The 25,618-nt window shown below is 27.2% G+C and overlaps 2 protein-coding genes across 3 annotated transcripts in view; one reads left to right on the top strand and one right to left on the bottom strand.

Moving 5' to 3' along the window:
• The window catches only part of LOC112598595 (glutamate receptor 1-like), a 173,493-nt gene that overhangs the window by 89,151 nt on the left and 58,724 nt on the right, over positions 1 to 25,618 (top strand). The window contains exon 1 of one of the 2 annotated variants that reach the window (XM_025345125.1): positions 23,458 to 23,981. The exons of the other annotated variant lie outside the window; for it this stretch is intronic. The gene's annotated coding sequence lies outside the window, so the exon portion shown is untranslated. Of the gene's footprint in view, positions 1 to 23,457; positions 23,982 to 25,618 lie in introns of those variants that run through there. 2 annotated transcript variants of the gene reach the window in all.
• Positions 13,921 to 22,231, bottom strand: LOC112598596 (tudor domain-containing protein 7-like). Its single transcript, XM_025345126.1, has 12 exons — positions 21,994 to 22,231; positions 19,872 to 20,000; positions 18,314 to 18,472; positions 17,581 to 17,748; positions 17,342 to 17,521; positions 17,115 to 17,279; positions 16,803 to 17,051; positions 16,530 to 16,739; positions 15,276 to 15,521; positions 15,111 to 15,215; positions 14,832 to 15,037; positions 13,921 to 14,013 (listed from the first exon to the last, which is right to left on the bottom strand). The coding sequence occupies exons 2-12, from the start codon at positions 19,998 to 20,000 to the stop codon at positions 14,007 to 14,009; spliced, it is 1,824 nt and encodes a 607-aa protein (XP_025200911.1). The 5' UTR covers positions 21,994 to 22,231; the 3' UTR covers positions 13,921 to 14,006.

Genomic DNA, 25,618 nt, shown 5'->3' with positions numbered 1-25,618 from the left:
CATTACATATCTCATTATTATAAAAATATTGCATAATATGAGTAACGATTTACGACAGAATTTTATAACATTATACTTATGTCATGTATATCATTGTATTGTCACTTATTTGTTTAATCGTATAAAACCATTAAATAACCAGTAGGCATCTCAAACTATTGTTCAAAAATATTATATAATTTAATATTATATTTATAATCAAATGTTTATCCAAATCATTAACATTTTTTTTTCCAAATTTATACAATGCATTTGTCATTTATACTGGTTGCAATATTTTTTTATTTATATTAATTTATTTTATTATTTGTTTTCGAATTCTTTTAAGCAATTATGTGAAATTAATGTTTGTTTTGTGGTTATAATTATAACTGAAGCGAACATAATAGTTTTATATAAAATGTACATGAAACAATTTAAGTTTTCAGTCATTAGGGCGTTATCAGAGTATTATCAGAGGCAAATCTCTGGATTATTTTGGATATTATAAATCAAGTTAACTTTATACTGTTTTAGGAAATGAAAATAAAAGTAAAAATAAAGATTATCTTTTATACTTTGAAATCACTAAAGTTCTTATTTGTGTTTTATGTCGACTGTTTGGTGATGCTTTTAGTATTTTAAAAACTGGATTTTCATGTCGAAAAAACTGGTGAAAAGCTTACTTAATATGAACATTCAAGTGTTCAAAGATCTTACATCTTATAAAAGACAAAATTGGTATTATTTTAATTAATTTTTTTTTTTTAAGTGGAGGTTTTTTCCCCTAAGGTATAAAATATTTAAATTTGGCCCTGAATAATACCAAAAATTGCTAGCAAGAGAAATACATTCTTTGTCAGTTTCTTTATATTTTTAGAAGTAAAAAAACTGTAATGTCACGTAGCAAATGAATAGAGTGCTGCTATATTATTATTTTAATTGCTTTTCTAGAATTATTTGTCTCGATTTTATTTCATGTACTAAATATTTATACAATTTTTTAAATATTTGATGGTTTTAGTGGTAATCCGACAACATTCTCAGAGTAATTCAACAATATGTCAATATGATATATTGGCATGAGTGCACCGTGGGTGCACAAATTTCCCCTTAGGTATATCAAATTTTAGACGAGTACTACAGTAAAATAATACGTTATATTACTTGTTTTAGAATCCAATAATTAATAGCCATTGTACGAATGTACTTGGAATATTTTAGTTTCCAAAGCTTTAGATACACAATAGGTATGTTAATTATTAAGTGGAACTCATTTTGCGAGGTCAAATGAATCACGTGTAGAAAGAGGAGGAGTGAGAACCGTATTTTGCATATATTATCGAGTTAAACTTTTCGACCTGATTGAGTTGATCCAACAAAAGTAGAAGCGATAACAATCCATCCGCCGCCGTTTTTAGCAATACACAGTTTGATTTTTGTGCTGAAATCCAATGGCGAGTTGGCGATCGAGGAAATATATTATTAAATAATGCAAATGTATATTAGTGACGTAGAGAAAACCTGTGAAAATAAGGCGTGGTTAAAATACATGAAAACAACATGAAAATTAATACATGCATTTATTATTTAGACTATAGCGAACTTACGTAAGTACGTGTGCACACATACATAAAGCGAAATTAAGGGGTTTTGTGAGTCGGTATGGGAGACAAGTAGTTGGGGGGGCATAAAACGCAGACAACAGGAAATGGGCTATGTATTATTATGTAGGCACATTATCAAATGATAAATCACAAATTAACATATATTTTACTATTTTGGTACTCCGAAAGCGGCACTCGGGGGAGGGTTTTACGTCTTTATTTAACTAGAGACCGCAAATTAGTGTTTTATATGTACACTTGTGCGTATTGTTTGCGAAGCGTCTGCAATATATGCTATAAAGCACGTTGATGAAAGCCGCCGACAGTATAATAATATTATAATAATCGTAATAATAAGAGTGCGTTTACAATAACGGCGTGCTATTTCATACGAACGATTATAAACGACGGCGACGATGGTAACGAGTTACAGGCACGCGATCTCGGCGCGAGCAACGAGCAATAAGGCATTAAGGCGGAAGTGATATAATAACGACATCATAATATAATGATTTTGAGCGTGATATGATGCGAAAAAAAAACAAGTCGGCGGGATGATAGACGATCCATGGTAATTATTGTATTAGTATACGTACACTATAACAATATCGTAGTTGCAATACCTATTCACCACCACTAGAATATCTCACAAATCGTATAGAAAAAATACAACTTTATATTATTTTATAATTATTATATTTTATATTTCGACACTTATATAACGGTTAGCAGTTGTATTTTCTGAAGAACTTTATCGTTGTCTAGGTCGTTAGATTACCCTGACTATACAATATAGTATATACCTATTACATTTTCAACTATTATTAAACTCAACACCAAAATCGAGAAGCGGGTATAAGACGTGATGGGTATTTTTGTTCCGAATAGATTGCGGTGGAGAAACAATCAAATATAAAAATAAATTTCAGTTAACTTACAAACATAAACTTGAAAACTTACAAATTTTTGATATTATAAAATTATATTTTTTAATTTATTGTACACGGAATACACTAACAGTATCTATTATAGATGTGACATTTCTATTTATAGTAATATAACTTGAGTTGTTTCTTGTGGCGATACATAATACATAATAGTACTTCCCAAGTGTATACTGATTTTTTTGCCTGTAAATTGTTAAAAACACATTGAACATGTTGTTTTTTTTTAAAGTGTTGATAAATCTAAATAAAAATTTGAGTGAATAGTTTTTGTTTTTCAATTAATAAAAATTATAGTTCTTAATAATAATTTTACTTATATGGCTATAAAAAATAAGTAATATTATTTAATCTTGTACTAGGTATCGTATTAGTTATTAATTAGGTATTATAACCAGTTAAAAAAAAACTAATAATTAATATTTATATTAAAACAATATAAATATTTTAATTTAATTTTGTCGAATTCTAATATCTAATTGTAATTATTTCCCAGATCATTTTTAAGCGTACAATCAAAAACACTATTGCACTTAATACCTTGTTCAAGTTTTGAGATTACTTAAAATTCACTGATTTTTAAAAAAATTTATTTATTTTGCTACAGAACACTCGAAGACTTCAAAAATATAAGTCAACAAGTAAACTCAAAAAGTTAAAAAGTCCTATTGGTATATCTTGTTGTTATGTCGATTTTAATCAATTATTATTCAATATTAACGATTTATAAACATATAGGTACTTTTAGACTATTTTATACTTAAACCTATGTTGTAACTTTTAAATCTCTTAAAACAACAAACCTGCGTAATCCGTTGTAACAAGTAGTTTTTTTCATAAACATGCATAAACTTTGACGGTTTATTTTCTTTTCGTATTTTGAAATAAATTATTAAGCATAATATTATTTTTTATTACCCGCAATACTGCGCAATATACGATTATTGAGGTTGTCTATTGACTATTAAGTATTCAATATTAATATACACATCACGTTTAATGTAGAGTATAAGTCCTACATAATTATATTAAATTACATGTGGACAGCGAAAACGGAATGATTTATGGGGTGAAGGGCTGTGGCTATAAATGATCCTCCGATAAATCATAATATTACATATTATACATACGCGATGATAATGTCCTACAGTGTCGGCGGCGATGAAGATGTCATAGCAAAGTGTCCGAGTGAAAAATAAATATTATATGGAACGAATAAAATTCTCGTATATATCTAGACGTGATGGTGGAAAATATATGGAGTGGAAATGGCCGGGGACGATAATAATTTTTAAGTTTCGATCGATTTCTAGTCGTATTCCGTAGACATATTACGATTAAAATATCTTCAAAACATGATAGTTGATAATTATATTATACGGGACGATTCACCGATTATGGTCATCACCATTTTATCGATGGCCACAGGACTTTTATAACATTTATACTATTTTAACTTTCTTTTTATAATGTCGATACTAACACATAGGCTTACTTCTTAATATATTAGTAAGCCCATACCAAATAAGTGTATTAACTGTTAACATTAAATTACAAGTAAATTAATATTGAATGTACCTATACCGAATATAAACTTAAAATGTATGAAGTCATGTAGTCATTATAGAAGCTCTCTGTGACTGATTCTTTGTTAGAATTGAGGCCAATCGAACGTGCGATTTATGACTATAATAGTAGATTTAGTAGGGATAAGTTTTCTTCGGTAAGTACCTACTTAACTTCTACATACGAAAATAACACGATTTTATCGATGTAAATTTATTACATAGAGTAATTCTACTAATTAAAACATAATCACCTTAAAAATAAGATTGATCATTTAACTTTTAACTGAATTAGATGTTTCGTCTGCACGGTTGTAAATAATAATTCTACAACCTGATTTTAAACTCGATTGTATAATCAACATTAAAATATCTGACTTGTTAAACTTTCTAGAACCATGATTTATTGTTCAGTCGTTCAGTGTGTTCTTAAAAGATTCGTTTTCAATTATTCTGAAAATATGCGCATTTGTTATACTTTTGGACCTTCCCAAAATAATATAATAAATAATAATATACCTATTACTATTATAACCTATTACTGCGTATAGTCAGTTGCAGTCGTTTCGACAATTTTATTCATATCAATACAATACCAAAACATTACGTTATTAGTTATTAGTTTATTACTAAAGCACGCATTTGATTTACAGCAATTTATTACCTATTTAACTATGTTTATGTGTCTGTGTGTCTGTGTGACTGTGTGTGCGGGATGTATACGATCGCCACCGCCTGAACACGCCAGTTAATTTAACATTAAAACTCTCGAGTCTCAATGCAAACCTCCCGAGGGTAATCAAGTATTTTATTGAGTTTAAATGTTTTATGTGCTGGGCGTCATACTGTCACAGTGGCGCACGTAACATAGTCGTTTATCGTCTATCGTCATGGTAATCTACACAATACTATATAACGTTACGTAACGCTAATAAATAATAATACCATAATATTACTTTGTCAGCCGGTGACGAAAATAAGATTTTTCCACGATGCAATTTGAACGGCAATAATATTCTTGAAAAATCTCTTTTTCTTGACAGACCCACCGTCACGACCTCATTTATCATTGCCATATTGTGCACTAATATAGTTAAATAACATTATATTAGGTATTTATTTCGTTTGCAATTAATATGATAATAATTATGGTCATTGTCAAGAATGAGTTTATAGATAATAAAATTGCTCGTTTTATGTTGGAATTGATATTATTCCTAAAGTACCTAATTTTTGACAATGAATAAAAAATGTTTAACATATAATTATAGTACTTATATTGACATTTACATTATTATTTAGTTAATGTATTATTTTATGAATATTATTATTTATTATTTATATTATTGCTTATTTTGAACCTCTTAAAAATTGTCTGCTTGCTTTCCGCTTAATTTAACTTAATATACAATATACTTCAACACGTCGCAGATCCATCATCTATATCTATACCAGTGATTTTCAACCTTTTTAACAATATGACACACTTCATCTCCTAAAAAAATTTCGAGGCACTAATCCATACGATTAATGATTTAGGTTATCTTTATGTTTGATATTCATCAGTTTTTACCGAATATCGATTAAAATACTAGTAAATACATACTTATAAAACTATTAATAGATTTATCTTGGCACGCTTCAAAGTTCAATGGCGCTCACGGCATACCGGTTGAAAACCACTGATCTTTACCATCAACCATTGACGACAAAATAAATGGAATAAAAAGAAATTGGGTAATTGAAAAATAAAAATTTAAATATGTTTTACTTTTTAGAATACATAACCGGTGGTACGATGTATAATATTATTTTGCGTATATATTATTTTTCAATTTCTCATGCTAATACCATGTAATATGCTAAATAAATATTTTTCAATATTCTTATTAAATATAGGTATTAAGTAACCATAATAAAAATAGTTAACACAATTCAATAAATAAATACGATATGAATAGGCATTTATGTTATATAATTTAGGTAATGTGGAAAGAATACAGTAAACGAAAATAAATTTTTTAAAAGTGCAACGAGTGTCAAAATGCAATTTAATAGGATAGGTTTGGAACATAAATTATGATAATTTGTACACACCATTTTCGAGAACGAAATACGTACCAAAAAATAATAACTAACTGCATTTCGAATATAAAACAAGGAGTGCGGTTGCAAAGGTAAAATAGCAAAAAAGTAATAAAAAATACACAATACGTTAGAGACGACGTCACGACAAGTTTCAAATGTTATCCTTAACACTAAGACCCGGATTTAAATGTAAAATGCATTATTTTTTTAGGAAGTGCCGGGAAATACTTTTCAAGTACAAAATCCGTTTCATACATCAGAGAATTGAACACTTAAACTTTTATTTTGCATTTTTACAGTTTTGACGTTTTTAAAATAATTTCATAACTTTGAATGCATATTCATACACACGAACATATGAATATGAATTTTTAGATAAAATTTAATCAGACATTTTTTTTCCGACCATTAATCTTCATTTTTTATCGTTATATATTTATGACTTTCATACTGTAATAACGTAAAAATATGACAAAATAAAATGAAAATAAAGATAATAATTGGGCCTGACAAACACAAGCCTTGGATGTAAAGTCCGGTGTTAATAATTATTGAATACTCAATACACTTGTTCTTGCGTTATAACCTTCCTCCTGTTCTTCGGAGGGTTCTCGAAGATCTTGTATTCGAAAATGTATAACCAAGCACACCGTTACGTAAATTAGATAGTAAAAGAACCTAAATTAACAATAGGTATTTTAAACATGTACCTTACCTGATTCGCCGCAGTGAATGCCTATTATAAGTTCCTCGAAGAGAGATATAAGGTGACACAAATTACGAAACGACTTAAGGAAAACTTAAATTTAAACAAGAAAAAAGCAACTCTGATTTGACTTATAAATAAAGAAGAAGTACAGCTGTCGCTCAGAATCTTGTGTATGTGGTGGTCTTGGGAAGAGCTCTTGCTTGCTTGTATGGTGCACCTGCACTTTATAGCTTGGCTAGTAATCATGCACTGATGAGAGAAGACGACTTGGTCAAGCCAGCCAAAGTCGCAGGCGGCACCATCGAAGGTCTCCGCGTTTTCTAAGAATTAGGCTTTCTTCTAGGCAACAGAGACCCTCATTTAACCATTCCTTGTCTTTGGTGGCACACAAAATTGGGCCAAACGCTTTGCGGCACATTGCCACAAATCATGTGTCAATTTCTTCGTGACCATATAAGTTGTTTCTTTCATCAGTAGTGAAAGGATGTTTATGGGGTTTTAATCTGCGTGCGACAACTTGACCGTTATTTTATTTATTTGAGTTTTATAGTAATATAATATACAATGATGTGTGAGCCTATAATTACAATACATCAACAACGTCTTTTTTTTATCTACAGTGCGTCAGTGCAATTAACAGATGTAGTAGGTACGTCTAGTTTTCAAACAAACGTACAATTTAACTTAACTATAAGTGTTGGTAATCATATGTTTTAATACTGAGTAATTCAACCACAAAAATCAAAAGAAATGTTTTACGCTCATCAACGTTTAAAACCACTGCCGACGTATTCATTAAATTTTTTCAAATTTTTGTAATCAAGTAAAAATGTAAAAAAAAATGGTTATTTTTAATTTAAAATAAATTTTTAATATTTTTTTTTTTAGCATTTTTAATAGTTTTAAGAGATTAAAATTCAGATTTTATACTTATGCTCCATGCATCCAAGTAGAAAAACGAAGAACAAAATAAGTTAACATTTATGTCTATTATATAGTATTATATTATAATTTATAAATAATGTATGGTAATATAAAATATTATACATAATATATTAATTATATACAATGTACCACCGGTGGTGACGGTTCATTGTTTGAAGCAAAATCATTTTTAATGGCTAGGCTTATGATTTAAAATTTATATTTTATATGAGGTATCAGTTATAGTTTATTTAGTTAAGGTTTTAATTAAAAAAGCACGAATATCCCATTAAATTATTTAATTATTACCTACTTTATTAAAAATAAGAAAATTTAAGAAGCGTGTTTGTGTCTAGAAGTAGGTCTCTTGTCACTTCTCCACTTAGGTTAGATGTTATTGTTATATCCTTCTCTATTGCCATAAATAGAATAACGTATACCTACTCTGATAGTCTGATATATGATTCTGGGGTGGCATGTAATTTTAAATACTTTCGTTATAGAATATTTCCCCCACACCTCCCTTTGTTAATTAAATTTCATAGATCATAATATTATATTCAAAGACTAGGTACATGTAATGATGTATGATATACTGTACACAAATAAAACAAACTTAGTAAATCACTACCTTTCTAAATTTAATTGATCAATGATTGATAATTTTTATTTAGCATAAACTATGGAAATATTACTGGTATACTTGGAATAATAATTATAATAGCTAGCTGTAACATTTGGGATTTCCAACTGTCTGTTGGAATAAAGCCTATTTATAACACACAGATGGCTCAGATGATTGAAATTATAAGTATTATTAATGGGAAAGTTATAATATTATTGTACCAATTATACATTTATGCCGTAATCGGCGAATGTAACGTTTACATAATAATAAAGTAAAATGTCACTGGTTTGATACGATGGCAGCCTTTCCAAAGATTACCTATGTGCGGCATCTGTCGGGTGGATGTTATTTATATTGGGCCGAAAAAAACCACCACCGCCGGGAATAACAATGACGGACGACGACGGAGATGACGGTGGCGAGGATAGAAGAAACGGACGCAAACGCGTATAATAATATTATTTTATACAAGCCGCGCGAGAGGCAATCGTTTTATTCAAATTCGAAAAACCCTCGACGCCGACTTAACAGCGATCACGTTTATAACGCGACCGCAATAGGTATATAATAATATTATGTATACATGTATATATATATATTTACGATTCTCCGTCGTGGCAAACAAAAGCCATATAAACGGTGTGGCGAATTAACACCGCGAAATTATTATTCATCGAGCGAATATCAGCGGTGGCGAAACTCGACGAACCGGTGAGGAGGACCTCCGGCATAGCAGCTATATAATAATAAATATATATATACGTATATGTACATAGTATTATATATAGGTGCGGATACGACAATGCACGCGACGGTTTTAAACGATATCCTTCCCCTCCTCGCCAATATCCGCAAGAGCACGCGACAATTCGGTTTAATACCGCCGAGCCGAGCCTCGGTTCTCCACTTAACCCATGTGTCAACCCCAATCCTACGCCACCCATCCATTCTCTTTACCCTCATCACCACTAGTATCGTTGCAACTTTAACGCGTAATGACTTTGAGACTGTGAATCTTTCGTTTTCGAGTCGGTTCCGAATCCGACGACGAACCAACCATGAGTCGAAGGGGAGTACGGGACGAGCCACCGGGCCCAAACTTAAATAACTCCGGGAATCGAGGTTTGAATTTTAATCCGAATCATTTGCATACATACATTGCGTATCTATACGGATAATTGACTTAAGCCAAAAATACACGACGGGAACTGCAGTGCACGCGGCGGTCGTTATAATAATAGTAATAATAATATATACGCTCGGAGATTCCACACTTCTGTACTACCGCACCATCATTACAGACTACAGTAGTACACAGTACGTGCGGCGTGATGTGTGTAGGTGTCCGCCGTATTGAATTTTGTTAATATAATATAACATTATTATTCCATTTTTGTATTCGTACTCAATACAATGATAAACAAATTAATATAACACTCGCAAGTGTATGGTGGTGCTGGTGCACATACGCAGGGGCGGACCACTTAAAGGATAGTGAAGATGTTTTGTTTATATTTGTTACGGTTGTTAGTTTAGTAGGTATCCAATATTCGTACAGATAAAAAAAGTCGTATCTTTAGTCTTTACCACCTGTGTTCCAAAAATTTGTTGTTTATCATTTGTTTTTTATAAATTGAAAATCGTACGAATAAACAAATACGCACATCGCACATGGTAAATTAAAACATTGAAAACCCACATAATATATGACCACTCTTATATCTTTAAATTATAATTTTACACGTTAAAATTGATATTGACGTACAGTGTGTAAATGTCGACGTTCGTTTTTTATAGGAACCTAATTAAAGTTTACACCGCATCGAAATATCAATTGTATACTCTCATCTATCAAGTTCATATTGATTCAATGAATATTAACAGAAAAATTAGATACTTATCTACAATAAGACAGTTCAATTTTAGTTTTTATAATTTAATTTAATTTATATAAAAACGTTTAACTTGATTATAAAAATATAAATTAGGTTGATATCATTTTTATTTCAAAAACTGTGTGCATACTTAACATGTGTTTGAGGAAAAAATGTTTGTCAACTATTTATTGAACTTTTATGAAGCTAACAAACTTCATAATTTAATTGTTCGATATGTGTTAAAATAGTTGTGAGGTGTATGTCACAGTCATACTCGTACTAGTTATACACTGTTTACTGTGCATTGGCGCTGCTGCATTTGTCACTATACATATTAAAAAAAAAAATGATATAAAAGAAATTTCTACAAAGAAATATCAAATACTTACAGTAGAGAGATCTTAATTTTTAATTTATTTGATTGGTCCAAGTATTTAAAAAAATATAAACTTTTATAGTGTTTCTGTGTTAGTATGTTTATTTAGCATTTTATTTATATTGGTGATTCATGCAATTCTTTAATGTTCTTATTCTTCTTTTCAATTTTATGTACATTTCATTTTTGTTAAATTTATTGACATCTTATAAGTTGTAAGTAAAGTATTAAAATATTTTGTTGTTTAATTGAACATATCAGCTAATATTATTGAAATTGCTTGTTTATAATATTATGTGATCACATTAAGCAATTTATTATAAATAATAGCTTACCATAATCCATAATTATTTTACGTATTATAACATTATGTTTAATAATAAAATAAAAAAGGTGGATACTATTAACAAAATATCATACATAGGTGGGTGAATAATTAAATCACGCTCAATGCCGTGGCACAAGTATTAAAAAGACGTAAGTAGTGATATTTTTTCAAGTGATTATAGTAATTAGAATACTATAGCTAATTATCAATTATGTAAAAACAAATTTAGTCCTTTTAACATGTTATAAATTTTGAGAAAACAAAGAATTTGTAATATAAAGGCTATGAAGCAAATGACAGTGTAAATAAGAAAAAACGCATCGGACTAAGTGCTGGTCGCAATTCGCTTATCGCGTAAGCAAAATAAAATTGTATACAAACGTTAGCTAAATACGTGACCCCCTCTATGATACTATAGACAGTGCCAGATTTAAAACAAGTGCCCCCCTTCCAAAAAAAAATAATGTAGTATTAATTTCTTAAATTCATGGATTTACTTCTGTTTTTTAAATATATATATTAAATATTATATAATATTAATTTACGCAGTTACATAAATGCATAAAATATTAATAAGATTTTTTTTCCATTTCTTATAAAATTTGCCGTCCTATGCCCGGGTCTCGCGGGCCTAGACATAAATCCGGCCCTGACTATAGGCTATTAGAAACCAACAGTAGCGCGTTAGCAATTTCAGAATGTGAAATACACTAAGTCTCACTACAGTGTTAAGGTATGGCCACACTGAACGTGATTTGTGATGCGAGCTATATTGTCCAGTGATTAATCCGCAAGGAAACAAACTATTTTGATTTATTTGCGTTTAAAGCGATTTATCTTAAAACGAAAAACGCTCTCGGTGCGGCTATGTCATAGTTATTTTATAGTTTCAATAAAATTGTAAAATCGTAAATCGCAAATCACATTCAGTGGGCCCGTACCTTAACACTGTAGTGGGACTTAGTGCGGTCGTATTATATGCCAATAACACAATAGATTAAAAATAGACCGTCAATCGATGGTTTTCCATAAATAGTGAGTAATCTAGTGGACAGTGTACGACACCGACAAAACGATAACGAAAACCACTACCTATAAGTTTAAATATTTTATAAATAAAATAATTTATTATAAACCTATTAGTCTTGATTGAAAAATCTTTTTTCTTTGATTTAAAGTATAAACAGTGTTTACAGTTACATGCACGCTAAGCCTCTGTTATACATATTTATATGGTCATCTATAAAACCATTGTACGTTTTAATAGTTAAATACCATGCGCATTAGATAATATATTGTATATTAATAATTAATTCCTAATTGCTATAATTGTAGTTCCTTTCGTATACAATAAGTTTTTATGCAGTTGCTATCTAATTATACACTCCCTTCGTATTATAGTACTGTTCACAAAATACACACACACATTACATACAGAAAACATAGATACAATAGTGGAAGTGAAGAAGGAAAATAATTGCGCCCGACTAAGCCTGCACACGAAGATTAGTGACGATAACACAGCAGCCGTTGTTTTCGACTAATCTACATTTATGTGAAGGATTTCCTTTTCTTTTTGCCGCGTAATAAAAACTCAACCCGCAGCGTCCCCGAGATGGACCGATATCACGTCATATTATGTTATGTATATAGTGAATATACTTTTTTTATATATAAATACATAAGCGAGTACACATAAATACTGCACGTTTAATTAAATACTGATAGTGTGGTAGGACACCAGTAGTTACGGCCAGCGGTGAATTCAATTAACAACGAGATATTAGCCTTTAAATGAGTAGGGTAAATCCTGCTCTATCCACGTAGGCAGATCAGTGGCGTAGACTGCAACAGAACGAAGGATTAGTAGATTTAAACAAAAAAAACCTTTATAAATGGATTTTTTTTTAATATTCTTTTGCTATAACCTCCCCCCATCACATAAACCATTCCCGCTAATCATAAAGTTTCGCTACCACACCTACTCCAATCCCTTATATAAGCGCTTTTCTATTACAATAGTTAATATACAGTATACACTTATTCTTCCCTCCACATACATGTATCACGTATGACCGTTTCTTTTAAGAGTAGTCGTCTTCCCTACTTGGCGAAGGTGGTTTCATAAGTTTCATTTTTTTCGGCTTGATCTTTTGTCGTATAAACGTGATATACCTACTATGTACACTATCATAAAATTGAACACGCAATGCACATGGAATAATTTATCTACATTCACAATATTCGATAACACATTTAGTTATTTTTGCATAATGGAGCAAATATTACATTGAACTTTTTGTCATTAGATGTAATAAATTTTTATTATTTTGTACGCAGAATGAAAATTAAAATTACAATTACTTAGATTAATTTTAAACTACTTACTATTAAGTTTATAAAGCCCAAACCTATATTTACACCATTTTACTGTACGTTAAAAGGGTTGCAAACAATTGAAATATACAAATGAAACATATTACTATAAAGTATATTTTGACGATTGCGGCTAATGACCTTTTTAGTCAAGGCTTCGTGTTTTTTATATTAAAAAAAATACATGTCACGATTTTGTCTGATAAACTGATAAATTTATATATTTTATGAGCACTAAATTGGTAAACATTTAAGTTTTCTAAACTTTAAAATTTGGCATTTGAGTATATTATTTTCCTTCTCCTAAATACACCACTGACCCAATAAAAGTTGTTTATAACAAAAATGTTAGTTTTATTGATAAGTATAATAAAAATAAATATAAAATCAATTATTCAGCATAAATTTAGTTTGTTTATATTTATATTCAGATTACACTTTTAAAATATTTATATAAAACGGAAAAAAAAATTAAATATTAACATAAAAAAAAGTACTATGACTTATTAAATAATATAATATTACAAATTAATAAATACTTTACTTATTAGTTATGAGTAAGTCTGACAAATAAATTCCGTAAAAACGTTCCTTTAAAAGTTCAGCTAAACACTGAAAAAAAAAAAAAAAAATTAAATAAATATTGGTATAATTACATATTGTTAATTAAAAAGTTAAATGAAATTTATAAAATTTTTTTAATTCTGTTGTGATACTAATGCATTCTTATAATTAAGACATATTAGCATGTTCAGTGATATTCAGATAATATATCAGTTAAATTAAGATTTATAAATCCTTGCATAGCTAGAGGTTATAGCAAAAATAAATAATATTTTTATTTAATATAAAAAAAATGTCAAATTATACTGTGAATCTCTTAATATAATTTTATTTAGTAAAATTGTAACTTAATAGTTACTGAAATTAGTACAATATTGTACAAAATTGACCAAATGATCTATTTAACATACATAATCAATAATCATCATTTCAAAACTTATGTGGTTCCATCGTCATTTAATATTTTAAAGAGCAAAACCTATTAATTTCCAATACATTTTTTTTAAATGTAATAATTTAATGCTTGTCAGTTATCAGTATTAAATAGTAATACAATTCAAAAATGCTATACTATCACAAAAAAAATAGTATTTTTTTTTTTTTACACGAGAGTTACCACAATATGCATAAAAAACAAATTTGTAAGAATTCAAGCAAAAAATATGAAAATTATGAAAGAAAAAAAATGATTGTGAAATAATATTTATAGAACTAAATGGTTTAAGATTGTCAGTTATAGTAGTCATACATTAAAAGCGTCAGCCTAATAGTCTATCAAATATTAAAAATAATAATTTTGTCATCAAATACTACATTTCTAATAATAATAATAATAATAATAATAATAATAATCACAATGAACTTACCTTTGATATAATTGAGTATTAAAAGACAATCGATTTGGATTTTGATCATCAGCGTCAAATATTTCAACCACTTGAATACCATCACTATTAGTTGAAATAACGTTTATTTCCAAAGATTTATCAATCATCATTTCATACAACGCTTTGGATCGAGATTGATCTATAAGATTCTCCGGTGGAAATAAATGAAAAGATACTTTTAAAGCCTATGAAATCATAAAGGTATTCTTTAAAATAAAATAATATAAATTTCTTGAAACATAAGATTAGACAAGTTACCTGAGGGCCAATTGTTGACAACAACAAATCAAATGATTGCAAATCGATAAATTTATCTTGATCAATAAATCCATAATTACCATAATCAATAAAGTATACTTTGAACTAAAAACACAGAAAAATATATAAATACATATCAATATTACCATGTTTAAAATAACTGACCTTTTGATCAGTAAATATAAAATCATGAACTATTGCTCTACTCCACAAATTAAGTTCTGGGCACTTAACAAGATATAACTTATGAGGTGAAATGCTATTTTTAGAATATAGAGTGTCAAGAGGTCGAGAGGCTGATATAGAATCTAATATAGATTCCATAACTGTTAATGTTTCACTTGATGGATGTAAATATACATAGCCATTAGCAATGTAAGAGAGAATAGCTTTTTCACATTTTTCATGAATCTAGAAAAATTATTTATAAAAAACAAATAAATATTATTATAAATCATTGATTAAAAAAAAAAATTAACTTTATAAAATTTAATAATAATATGTAATTTAGTATTATTTATCACATAACAATTATTTTTATTTGAATGACTCAATTTAATGCACTTACACAAATTGAGTAATATTTTAAGGAACTAAATGTTTTACTTATATCTAATAAATTAAAAACATATTAAATATTATCAACATATTCTATAAATAATAAATAAACCTATATAAGATTTTAATTTAGTTAGAATTAACTAATTTGGTTATACATTTTTTTTTTTTTTGGTTGGTGATCATGCCCATAATTAATTTTAACTGTCCATATTTTGTTCAATAAAGTTTTAAAAATATATTATCATTTGTGACTTTTCTTTTGTAGTATTTGCAGAAATTGTGAATACATTTTGTATAAGATATACACAATATGACATTTATAAGATTTAAATTCAATAAATAAATAATTTTTAAAATCAAATAGAAGCAAATGTCCCAATGAAAGCATATTACAGTACCTTACATTGGCAAATCATAGAATAAATCATGATAAATTCTACTAATTATCTATTCTATATCATAAGATTAAAAATAAAGTAATAACATTTTTATACATTTGTCTAAACTATTTAATATTAGTATGAATAATGTTAAATATTATTGCAAAAATTACCATAAGATACTACCCTACTAATTAAATATAAGAGTCCAGACAATTTTTTTTAAAATAGTGAAAAAACATGCCATTTTTTAATTTATTTTATTAAATTTTAACATAATGCTTCAAGTGTTTCTTTCCAAGGTTTAAATTAAAAAAATTATATTTTTATACAACTCTTAGTTAATATACATTTATAATAACTAAAATTTACTACTAATTATTAAAAACCTTTTTTTTTAAGATTCTTTGAAATACATATTCACCAGTTTTTAAACCATTTAATTAATATAAAATATATAAGTAAAATGTTAAAATACTTTATTAAAATTGGTTTTTTCTATAATGGCTTCTCTAATCACATTATTCATATTACACTTTCCATCATATAATGTGACCAATGGTACATCATTTTCAATATTATCTGGAACTAAAGTAAATTCTTTTCCAAATAACATTTTATGAAACAATTCTTGAGCAACTTGAAAGTAAGGAGCAAAAAACAGTGATGTTAAAGTACATTTTATAGCCTGAAAAAATATAAATACAATATTAATTTAGAATAGGTTGTTAATAAAAATTTATAAGCTTACTTGTGAGGATACTTTTAGAAACTTTGGAGGCAAAAACATAACATTATTTTTAGTAACACAAAACTCTATACCCAGATCAATAAAAATGCCAGTAATACTATCATCTTCAATTGAACTGACTTTAAACCTATACCACACATCTTGTATTTGAACTGCATATACATCAGATATCTCAATGTTAAACATTTTAATAAAATGTTTTGATTCACTTGGCATATTCATTAATTTGAATAATGTGTCATAGTCGTCCTATAAAAAGGATTTATATTATACCATAATATTATGTTATTAAATAAAATAACTTATAATTACATTAATACTGTCATGAACAAAAAGAACCCAAATGTTGTTATTACTGTCTAAACTAGTCACAGTTACGCTTCTTTCAGTTTTATCAACCAATTTCATAACAAATAAGTTCTCAGAAGATTCAGTCGTGGGAATATCCAATAACTCTTTATGTTTTTTTTTATCAACCTTTAAAAATTCAATATTGTACAAAATTAAGAATTTTTAAATGTATTTATTATTGTACATACAGGAGAAGCATCATAGTATAAAATGGATTTGTTCTGATTAGGTAAATCTTCAATTACAATATTTGTGTTTAACCGACCAAGTAGAATCAACCAATCTGAAGGCAATTGTTCACTATATACTTCTTTGTAAATATTTTCTACTTTATCACAGAAAAGTCCAGCATAATTTTTTTGTAATTCCTGTAAATAACTATGATTAAAACAAATAAAATAATTTAATAATAAATTAAAAATTAAACCTTTTCCAATCTTTCAGCAACAATAGACATATCTTGAGTAATGGGAATATTTTTATAACTATGAGTCTTCTTCAGTACAGATAATGCTTTACGTGCAGCTACCTGTTGAGCAACTTCAGGAAGAGAATATTTTTCTGGGAATGAACTAGCAAGAGACACATTACCTAGCTAAAAGTTAAGCAATGAATACTTTCAAAATAAAATACAATAAATATATTAAAATGCATTAAAATAAAAATCACTATAAGTTCACAATAAGTAATATTTTTTCCAATATTAATCAATAAAAAATTTATCAATAATTAAAATATTTTTTATATAGGTAAGAAATAATTTAACAAAATTTAAAATATTATAATTTAAAAATAAAATATGAAGAATTAGTTAAAAAAAAAATTTACAATGTTTAAAGTGAGTCTCATAATTAATTTATAATAATTAAATAGGTTTTATGATTTTAGATGTTATTGTTTTATTTAAGTATCAAATTATTTACAAATAAAAAATATTAACAAAAAAATACAGAACATTATTCTAATATACCTAAGTGTGTTAATAATAATTATAAATCATGAAAAATATAACATAGAACAAATACATTATATAAAAATATACACGGATATTGAATATTAAAGGAGAAACAAAATATTTTTACTAATAAAGCGTTTGTACTGTATATAATATACATTTATATTTCTAAACAGCATAATTATATATAACTACATTAAATTACCTTAATATTGGCATAGTGAGCAGGTATTTTTGATTTTGATTTACATTTAAAAACAGTAAATTCAACTTGTCCTAAATTCATTTCTTCTAAATATTCATGTAGAGCTTTTATATGATCAAAACCATCATATGTTTGGATATTCAGATCAATAATATCAGTCTGAAAGTAAAATTAATTTTTTTTTCAAGAATTAAAAAAATTAATATTTATTATTGATTCAAATTCTAGTTTATCTAATTATAATTTTAATAGTACATTAACCATTTAAATTAAACATGTATATAATTTTAGATTACAAATATGTATTTAAATTAAATATTATACAAATAAAAGAAAAATGTAGTACAATAATTTTGTTGTATTTAATTTTCATATTGCCATTATTAATAGGTAGATTTTTTTTGATTTATTTAAAGGTATATACAATCTGTTCACCAAGAAACAATAAGAATATTTGATAATAGAATTAATTTTTTTTTATAAGAGTAGCATGATAGAAGAAAAATCACCCTCAGTGGAAAAACTACCCTAACTTGTTTTATTTTTTTAAGCGAATTAAACATTTTAATTATTTAACTTCAAATAGATCACAACACATGTTCCTTTTAAGCCTTGTAGATTACAAAGAATTGTGAATGGTAAGGTAAGGTTAGATATAAAATGGGAATAAGTGGTAATTTTTATAAAAGGTTACTGCTTCTTCATGAACTGCTAAAATTTTTAGATGGTATAAAATGTTAGGCTTCAGATAAAAGGTAGTAAGAAAAATAAGCAATTTTTTGAATTTTGTCAGTGTTTGATTATTTAGCATTGTCCCAGAGATAGAGACCAAAGTCCACATTGGATTAAACAGGATTTATTTATTAAGAGTTTTTAATTTAATTTAGTGTTCTTGTTGTTAATCATTAGAGTAATAAGTAAGTTGGCAGTCAATAATTAGTCAAAAGTATTTGTCGATTAAAATGTAGGAATTTGAATAAAATCTAGAAACATCATAGTATAAGGAGGAATGCGAAGAGTATATGTAGTAATTTGGATTGGTTGACATTAAAATACCAATTGTAAATCAAGCAACAAAATTAAGATGGTTTTGGAGAAAAGGAAGGTAGTGTGAGAATTTATGAATAAAATAATAACCTTATAGTCTGTAAACTTAGCAACTGTTATGTGTGGAGAGGCGGATTGATTGGCAGTGTAGATATTTTGTATAATATAGGAAAGAGGACACCTATATGTAATAAATGGGTGGTTTTTAAAATTATAATCTATAATAAAGGGTAATAAATCATGCAACATATATTATATCATAGTGTATAGTTATATTTTAGTAGTAGTATTACTATTTATTATTTCATACTTACTAATTTAAAGACCTGCAAAAATTACAGTAGAAAAACTTAACATTAAAATTGTTCATAAAAATAAATATTTGTTTTAAAATAAATTTATAAAACTATTTTTAATTGAACATTTTAGTTTTTAGAAAAGCTTAAAATGAAATGATTTATTCATGTAAAACAAATATTTTATTTTATCAGAATTTATTAGATTTACTTACAGGATCATCAGAAAAAGTGTACTTTGCTCTATGAAGACCATTTTTAATGTGTTGTTTGATGTTTATACTGATATTACTATTGTCTTTATTGTTATGTATCCAACTTTCATTATTTTCATAACTTGACATCTGAAAAAAAAAACTTAAAATTCAAAAATAAAAATAAAAATGGTTTATTTATAATTAATACACAATATATAGATCATATTATCAAAGGTTTATGACATGAAAATCAAGACAGAGCAAAATATTAAGCAAAATTAATATTAAACTATATGACTATTAATAAAATAAGATCAAAAACAAAATTAGAAAATGAAAAAAAAAAAAATACAACAATTTTTAAAATACAAAAGAATAGGTAGAATATTTTAATATATAATAAAAATATGCTTTACTGTTTAATGATATACATAATTAAAGTTAATATTTTTTAAATTAAATATAAGATTATATATATACTCTGTTTCCATTAAAAAAACAAGTCAATTCTGTGCATCCCCATGTAACATCTTGTCAATGAAACCTATTCCACTATAGCAGGGTGTAACATAGAAAATAAATAGGACTGATTTTTGTAGAGCCACAACATGTTCTCTCGCTGACTGAGTGTAGGTACTAATTTATATATAAATATATTTTTTTTTTATATTAATTTAGATAGATAGGTATTGACTATTGGTTATTATTATCTACTTTTTTTTGTCCCTTGAATGATACTACAAACAATTTCTACTGTATATTAATAATTAGTAAATATATACATAAATATAAAATATAGATAATATGTTGTTTTTAACTGATATTATAAAATAATATTTTATTACATACCAATAAAAATATGAAATTAATTATGAGAAATTTTAAGAGAAAAGTTTTTTTTAAATTGATTAATTGACATAAAATCAGCAGATTTTATACCAACTTGTTTAAAATTTATGATATGTAATAGGAATGGCCAATGTCAATAAATTTGCAGGCCACATTGATTCCAAAAGCCAAAATGTTTAAATATTTTATATATTTTATACAAATATATACTAAAAAAAAAAATTTTAATTCATAATAATTTTAACAAGTAAATTTTGATTACATAAAAGACGTCTCAGTTCCATATGAAGTTCAAAATTTGGAAACTGCCGAATGTGTACATATTGAATATTAGCATCAGTATTATTGAAGTTTAAAATGTATGTGTCTATAGCAGATATTCAACTAAAATTTATGTAGTCAAAATACTACTTATATTCAAACTAAATATATTTGTTTATATCCTGTTTACCACTAAAATCGCAATTTTGGTTTAACATAAAAATATTCATAAGTATGCAAATATTTGTTGAATAAAATAAATAAATTTATAAATTTTAAAAATTAAATTTCAAAAGTATGCTAGTTATAAGTTATTTACATGAATACATATAACATATTTTGAACGAAGCGAAAAAATTTTTTAAGGTACACCTATTTAACTATTCAAGTGCGTATACCCATAAATTTATTTATTAATACACCGCTGCCTACAACCTATGTAATGTACTTTCAAAGCGGGCAAGTAGGTACTAGTAAAAAATTTAAGTGTGTACCTACTGTCTATTAAACAGTATTAAACAGATTATTATAACATCTAAGCAAATTCTTAAACTTTGAAAAAATTTTCGGCCTTTTTAAAGAAACTTTTTATATTGGTTCTGTGATCAACTTTAAGTTCTCAAAAACTTAACATTTTTAACATAAAATAGATATTTTTAATTATAAACAAACTCTCAAAAGCGATACGATAAAAAAGACAAACCCGTCAAATCAAAAAAATAGTAAGTAACCCAACATGAAAAGCTTTAGGCCCCTCCCAATAAAATTACGTTTGTGCGGCATATTGCACATTAATAATTAAATTATATTGTAGTTTCATGTACAATAAATTATCGCAAACTACCTCATTGATATTTTAGAAATTCACGAGCGACAGTTCGCGTATTTATATCATAGATGTATATATATATATATATAATATATATCAATGAAGTAATAAGCTTAAAAGTACTTACACATATGGATATTTCTACAAAATAATAGTTCATACACGAACACGCGTACAGCCGCCGCTTTAACGGTCACTTACCTCGATAATATTATCAAAAATGTAACGTGCAACAGCAACTAAATCAGTGAAAATTGAGTGGAAAAGTTGGACCTCTGGTCAAAATAACTCAGTCAAATTTGAATGTTAGGTTTATTTTACGAATCGGTCTGTGGTAAATGGTGATACCCAGTGAGTAGTGACAAATGACAATACAGCGCCACAGCGGTAATCGTATTAATTCAGTCTTCAGTCTTGTGCCTACTGCCTGGATATTGGATCGTTGACTATAATTATTTTTACAAAGAATAAAGAAACAAAATAAAACATTACATTTATTAAGTAAACACTGTACATGTAAACAGCAACCAATTTTTGAACAGTGTGGCCACTACTTTCCAAAAAACAAACAAGTTCGATTATGTTAGGTGATTACTGATTATTATAATTCAATACTGATTTATTATAATTTAATAAAAATATCAATATTAATATTGATGGTGGTTTTGGTTTTGGCGCCCATATCATAAATATAAATTAACAAATTTAATAATGTCGATAATAATTATTATAACATAATGATTTATATGATATAGTTATATTTAATGTGATCAAATTTTACAATTTCGATACAATTTATTTTTATTAAATTAACCTATTTGGTTTTGGGCTTTACAAAAATGATTTTTCTAATTTACGAGTACTCAAATACATATCAAAAATCTGAGTTGACAAAACGTTCTATTATTAAATAGGTACCCGTATGCCGACCATAGGACATAAAATAATTACTCAATGATTCCAACATATTACCATTGGTTGTGAAATAGTCCATTCTGATTCTATATTCAATAATATTACCTACCTAATGCCTACTTGATAATTTTAGGAATGAGTGAAATCGATTTTACGTAATTGTGTTTTTTGTTAAACATGTAAAGTCAATGCATTATGGAATATAATATAAGCTATTAAGCTATATAGTACCGTTTAAGAAATTAATTGGTAGATAATATGAATATAATTTATTCTGTCTTAACTAAGAGTAACCTATTCATTAGGTTCCTGCACAGATAGGAGTGGTAGCATGAGCATAATACATATTATTTTATATTTAGTCTTATAGTCTATATTATTGATATTCTTATGTTTATTTAATATCCATACTATTTTAATGCTTTTTTTTTAAACAGTAAGGATTATACTGTTTTTACTTATTATATAGACTATAGAGAGAAGAAAAAACCAGTAAACAATGTGCAGATATTTGAAGTTCATGTTAAAATGTATAATATAAAGAATAAAAATATTTATTAAGTAGGTAGGTGAGTAGTTGCCAGTTGATAGGTATTAGCCATTAGGTACCTGTTGAAGTGTTGATTATCCAGAGTATCGACTTAATTTAGTTTTATTGCTATCATGTATTGTAGTGTGATAACGGTAATAATTGGAACAGATCGTTGATGTTTTTGCCGCATGCCGCCAGTTTGCGGATTCGGCGACCGGGGTACATTTAGTTGTGTAACTGTGTAAGTGCGTCAGAGGACTGATTTTGTGGCTTTGTGCTGTACGCTCGGGCTTTCCGTGATATTAAATTAATTGGTTTTTCTTGTCTGTAATCTGTACTATTAACTATATAGTGTTTTCCTTAAATTGTTTTCTGTCATTAATTCGGATTTGTGCCGCGTAAATATTTTTTGTTCTGATTCGAAATGGCCAACAACTTAACAGATAAACACGAGCTACGATGTTTTGAGTGTTTTGACGCCTAAATTCTGTTTCCAAATAGAATACCTATATCAGTTATGTGGTAGTTGGGAGACGCGTACCTTCGGACAAAAACCGGTCGCCGCCTGGTGTATTCTACTTTGAGACTAAGTATAGACATTAGACGATTGTGAGGTAGCGGTTCGGTTTTCCCAGCAATAATGCCGAGTGAAGCGGTTTACAATCTACAGTCTAGCCACCAAACACACTAGTAAAAATATCAACCAGACGTCCGGGAGTGTAGCTGCTGTTAACAGTGAAATGTAAGATGCCCTGTCACAGCTGTCAGTTTTTGATGAAATAAAATATATATTAGATTGTTGTTATGACGGGTATCGCTTGATGCGTCAACAGAATACAGACAGCAATAAAAATAGTACATCTATGAATCATGATTAACACTAATATTATAATTTATTAAATTTAAAGGATTATTTGTATTAGATAAGAAAACATACAGATTATGTCCGACTATTTTTATTTTATAAGCACTTATTGATTCCGAAAATGATAATGTAACTTATAAAATTTTAAATTAGGTAGAATGCTCAGTAAAATATATTCGTAGAACAATTGATTAATGAAGCTTACCATGATTAAACTTTGACACCAGCCATTCAGTATTCCGTTGGTGGCTATGTCATGATTAAAAATGACGACATTATTCCAAATATTTGTAAAAAATTATTACCTTAATGCAAAAGTCCATATAAAATAAACAGATAAAATAGATAACTTATTTCCTTATGATCGATGAGTTATTCCTGATAAATGATAATCATGATTTCAACTATTTCAAGAGTACCACCAGGTGACTCAAATTCCTCTTGGTACAGTTGTCGCTGCTAAAGATGTAAAAGATTTAAAAAAAAAACTTTCTATATTTTATTGAGTAATCATTATACCTTGTATCTATGATCTATGATAATAATTACTATTAGTTTATGGTTCATGTATAATTTTCCTAATCTAAGAAGTAAGAAGTGTTCTGTTTGTTTTGTTTTTTATAATTTAAGATATTATACCTTATATGCTTGTTATATTATATACTATGTGTATAGTTAATAGGTTTACTAGGTGTAGTCAGTTGTATACTTGTATGAGGTATGAGTGTATCTGTTCTACATACTCAAACTTTTCATAATATAATATTTATTGATCTGTCTTGTCTATATTTTAATGTTCACCCTATATTTTTAACTAGTTTTTTTCTATTATAATAGACAATCAGTGTCAGTAAATTAACTTGATGCCTAGTGTTTATTTTGGATAAAGGCTACATCTATTTTTGCCTATGTATATATATAGTCTATATAATAATTGATTTTTTTTTAGTTTTTTCATTGAAACAATTTAGTTTTATTCATATAATATTAATGATTTAAAATTATTTTGGCATAATATTAATCTATGTTAGTAAGTGAGTATCTATGTATATAGTATATTACTTTATTAAATATTATATTTACTTAATAGTTAATAGTTAATTATTAATAATAATATAATATTATAGAAACCAAAACATTATTTGAAAAAAAAAAATTATATTATATTTTCAGTTTTTATTATTTTTAAAATTAGATTGAATTAATTTGATATATAATATTATTGAGATTAAGTGTTTCACATAATTTTATATTTTAATCTACTGTAGGTAGGTATAGTTTCTTTAAAGTCGACTATCTTTGTTTATATCTAATATTTATAAATAATGATGCCATTGATGCTTATAAATTATTTATATTTCTTGAATGAAACTTCTCATCTTTATGCTATGATGTTGAGTTTTAATCATTTAGGTTAATCTTAAGGGTTGGATTGTTGGATGATAGTAAGGTTATTAGTATTATTATCATTGTATTTAATCAAGGAGTTGCACTTAGTATATTATTAAGATATT

Source organism: Melanaphis sacchari, unplaced genomic scaffold (genome assembly GCF_002803265.2).
Source record: "Melanaphis sacchari strain LSU unplaced genomic scaffold, SCAv2.0 Contig48_pilon_pilon, whole genome shotgun sequence".
Lineage (NCBI taxonomy): Eukaryota > Metazoa > Arthropoda > Insecta > Hemiptera > Aphididae > Melanaphis > Melanaphis sacchari.
The sequence above is the reverse complement of the archived record's forward strand: the minus strand, read 5'-3'. Positions and strand labels throughout refer to the sequence as shown.

Bases quoted from the DNA above. Each gene is read 5' to 3' on its own strand.
- LOC112598596 (XM_025345126.1), bottom strand. From the start codon at position 20,000: ATGTCAAGTTATGAAAATAATGAAAGTTGGATACATAACAATAAAGAC. The intron at 15,522-16,529 runs GTATTTTAACAT...TAATTTTTCTAG, and splicing joins AAAAAACCAATTTTAATAAA to ATTCATGAAAAATGTGAAAA. The intron at 15,038-15,110 runs GTAACTTGTCTA...ATGATTTCATAG, and splicing joins TGTCAACAATTGGCCCTCAG to GCTTTAAAAGTATCTTTTCA.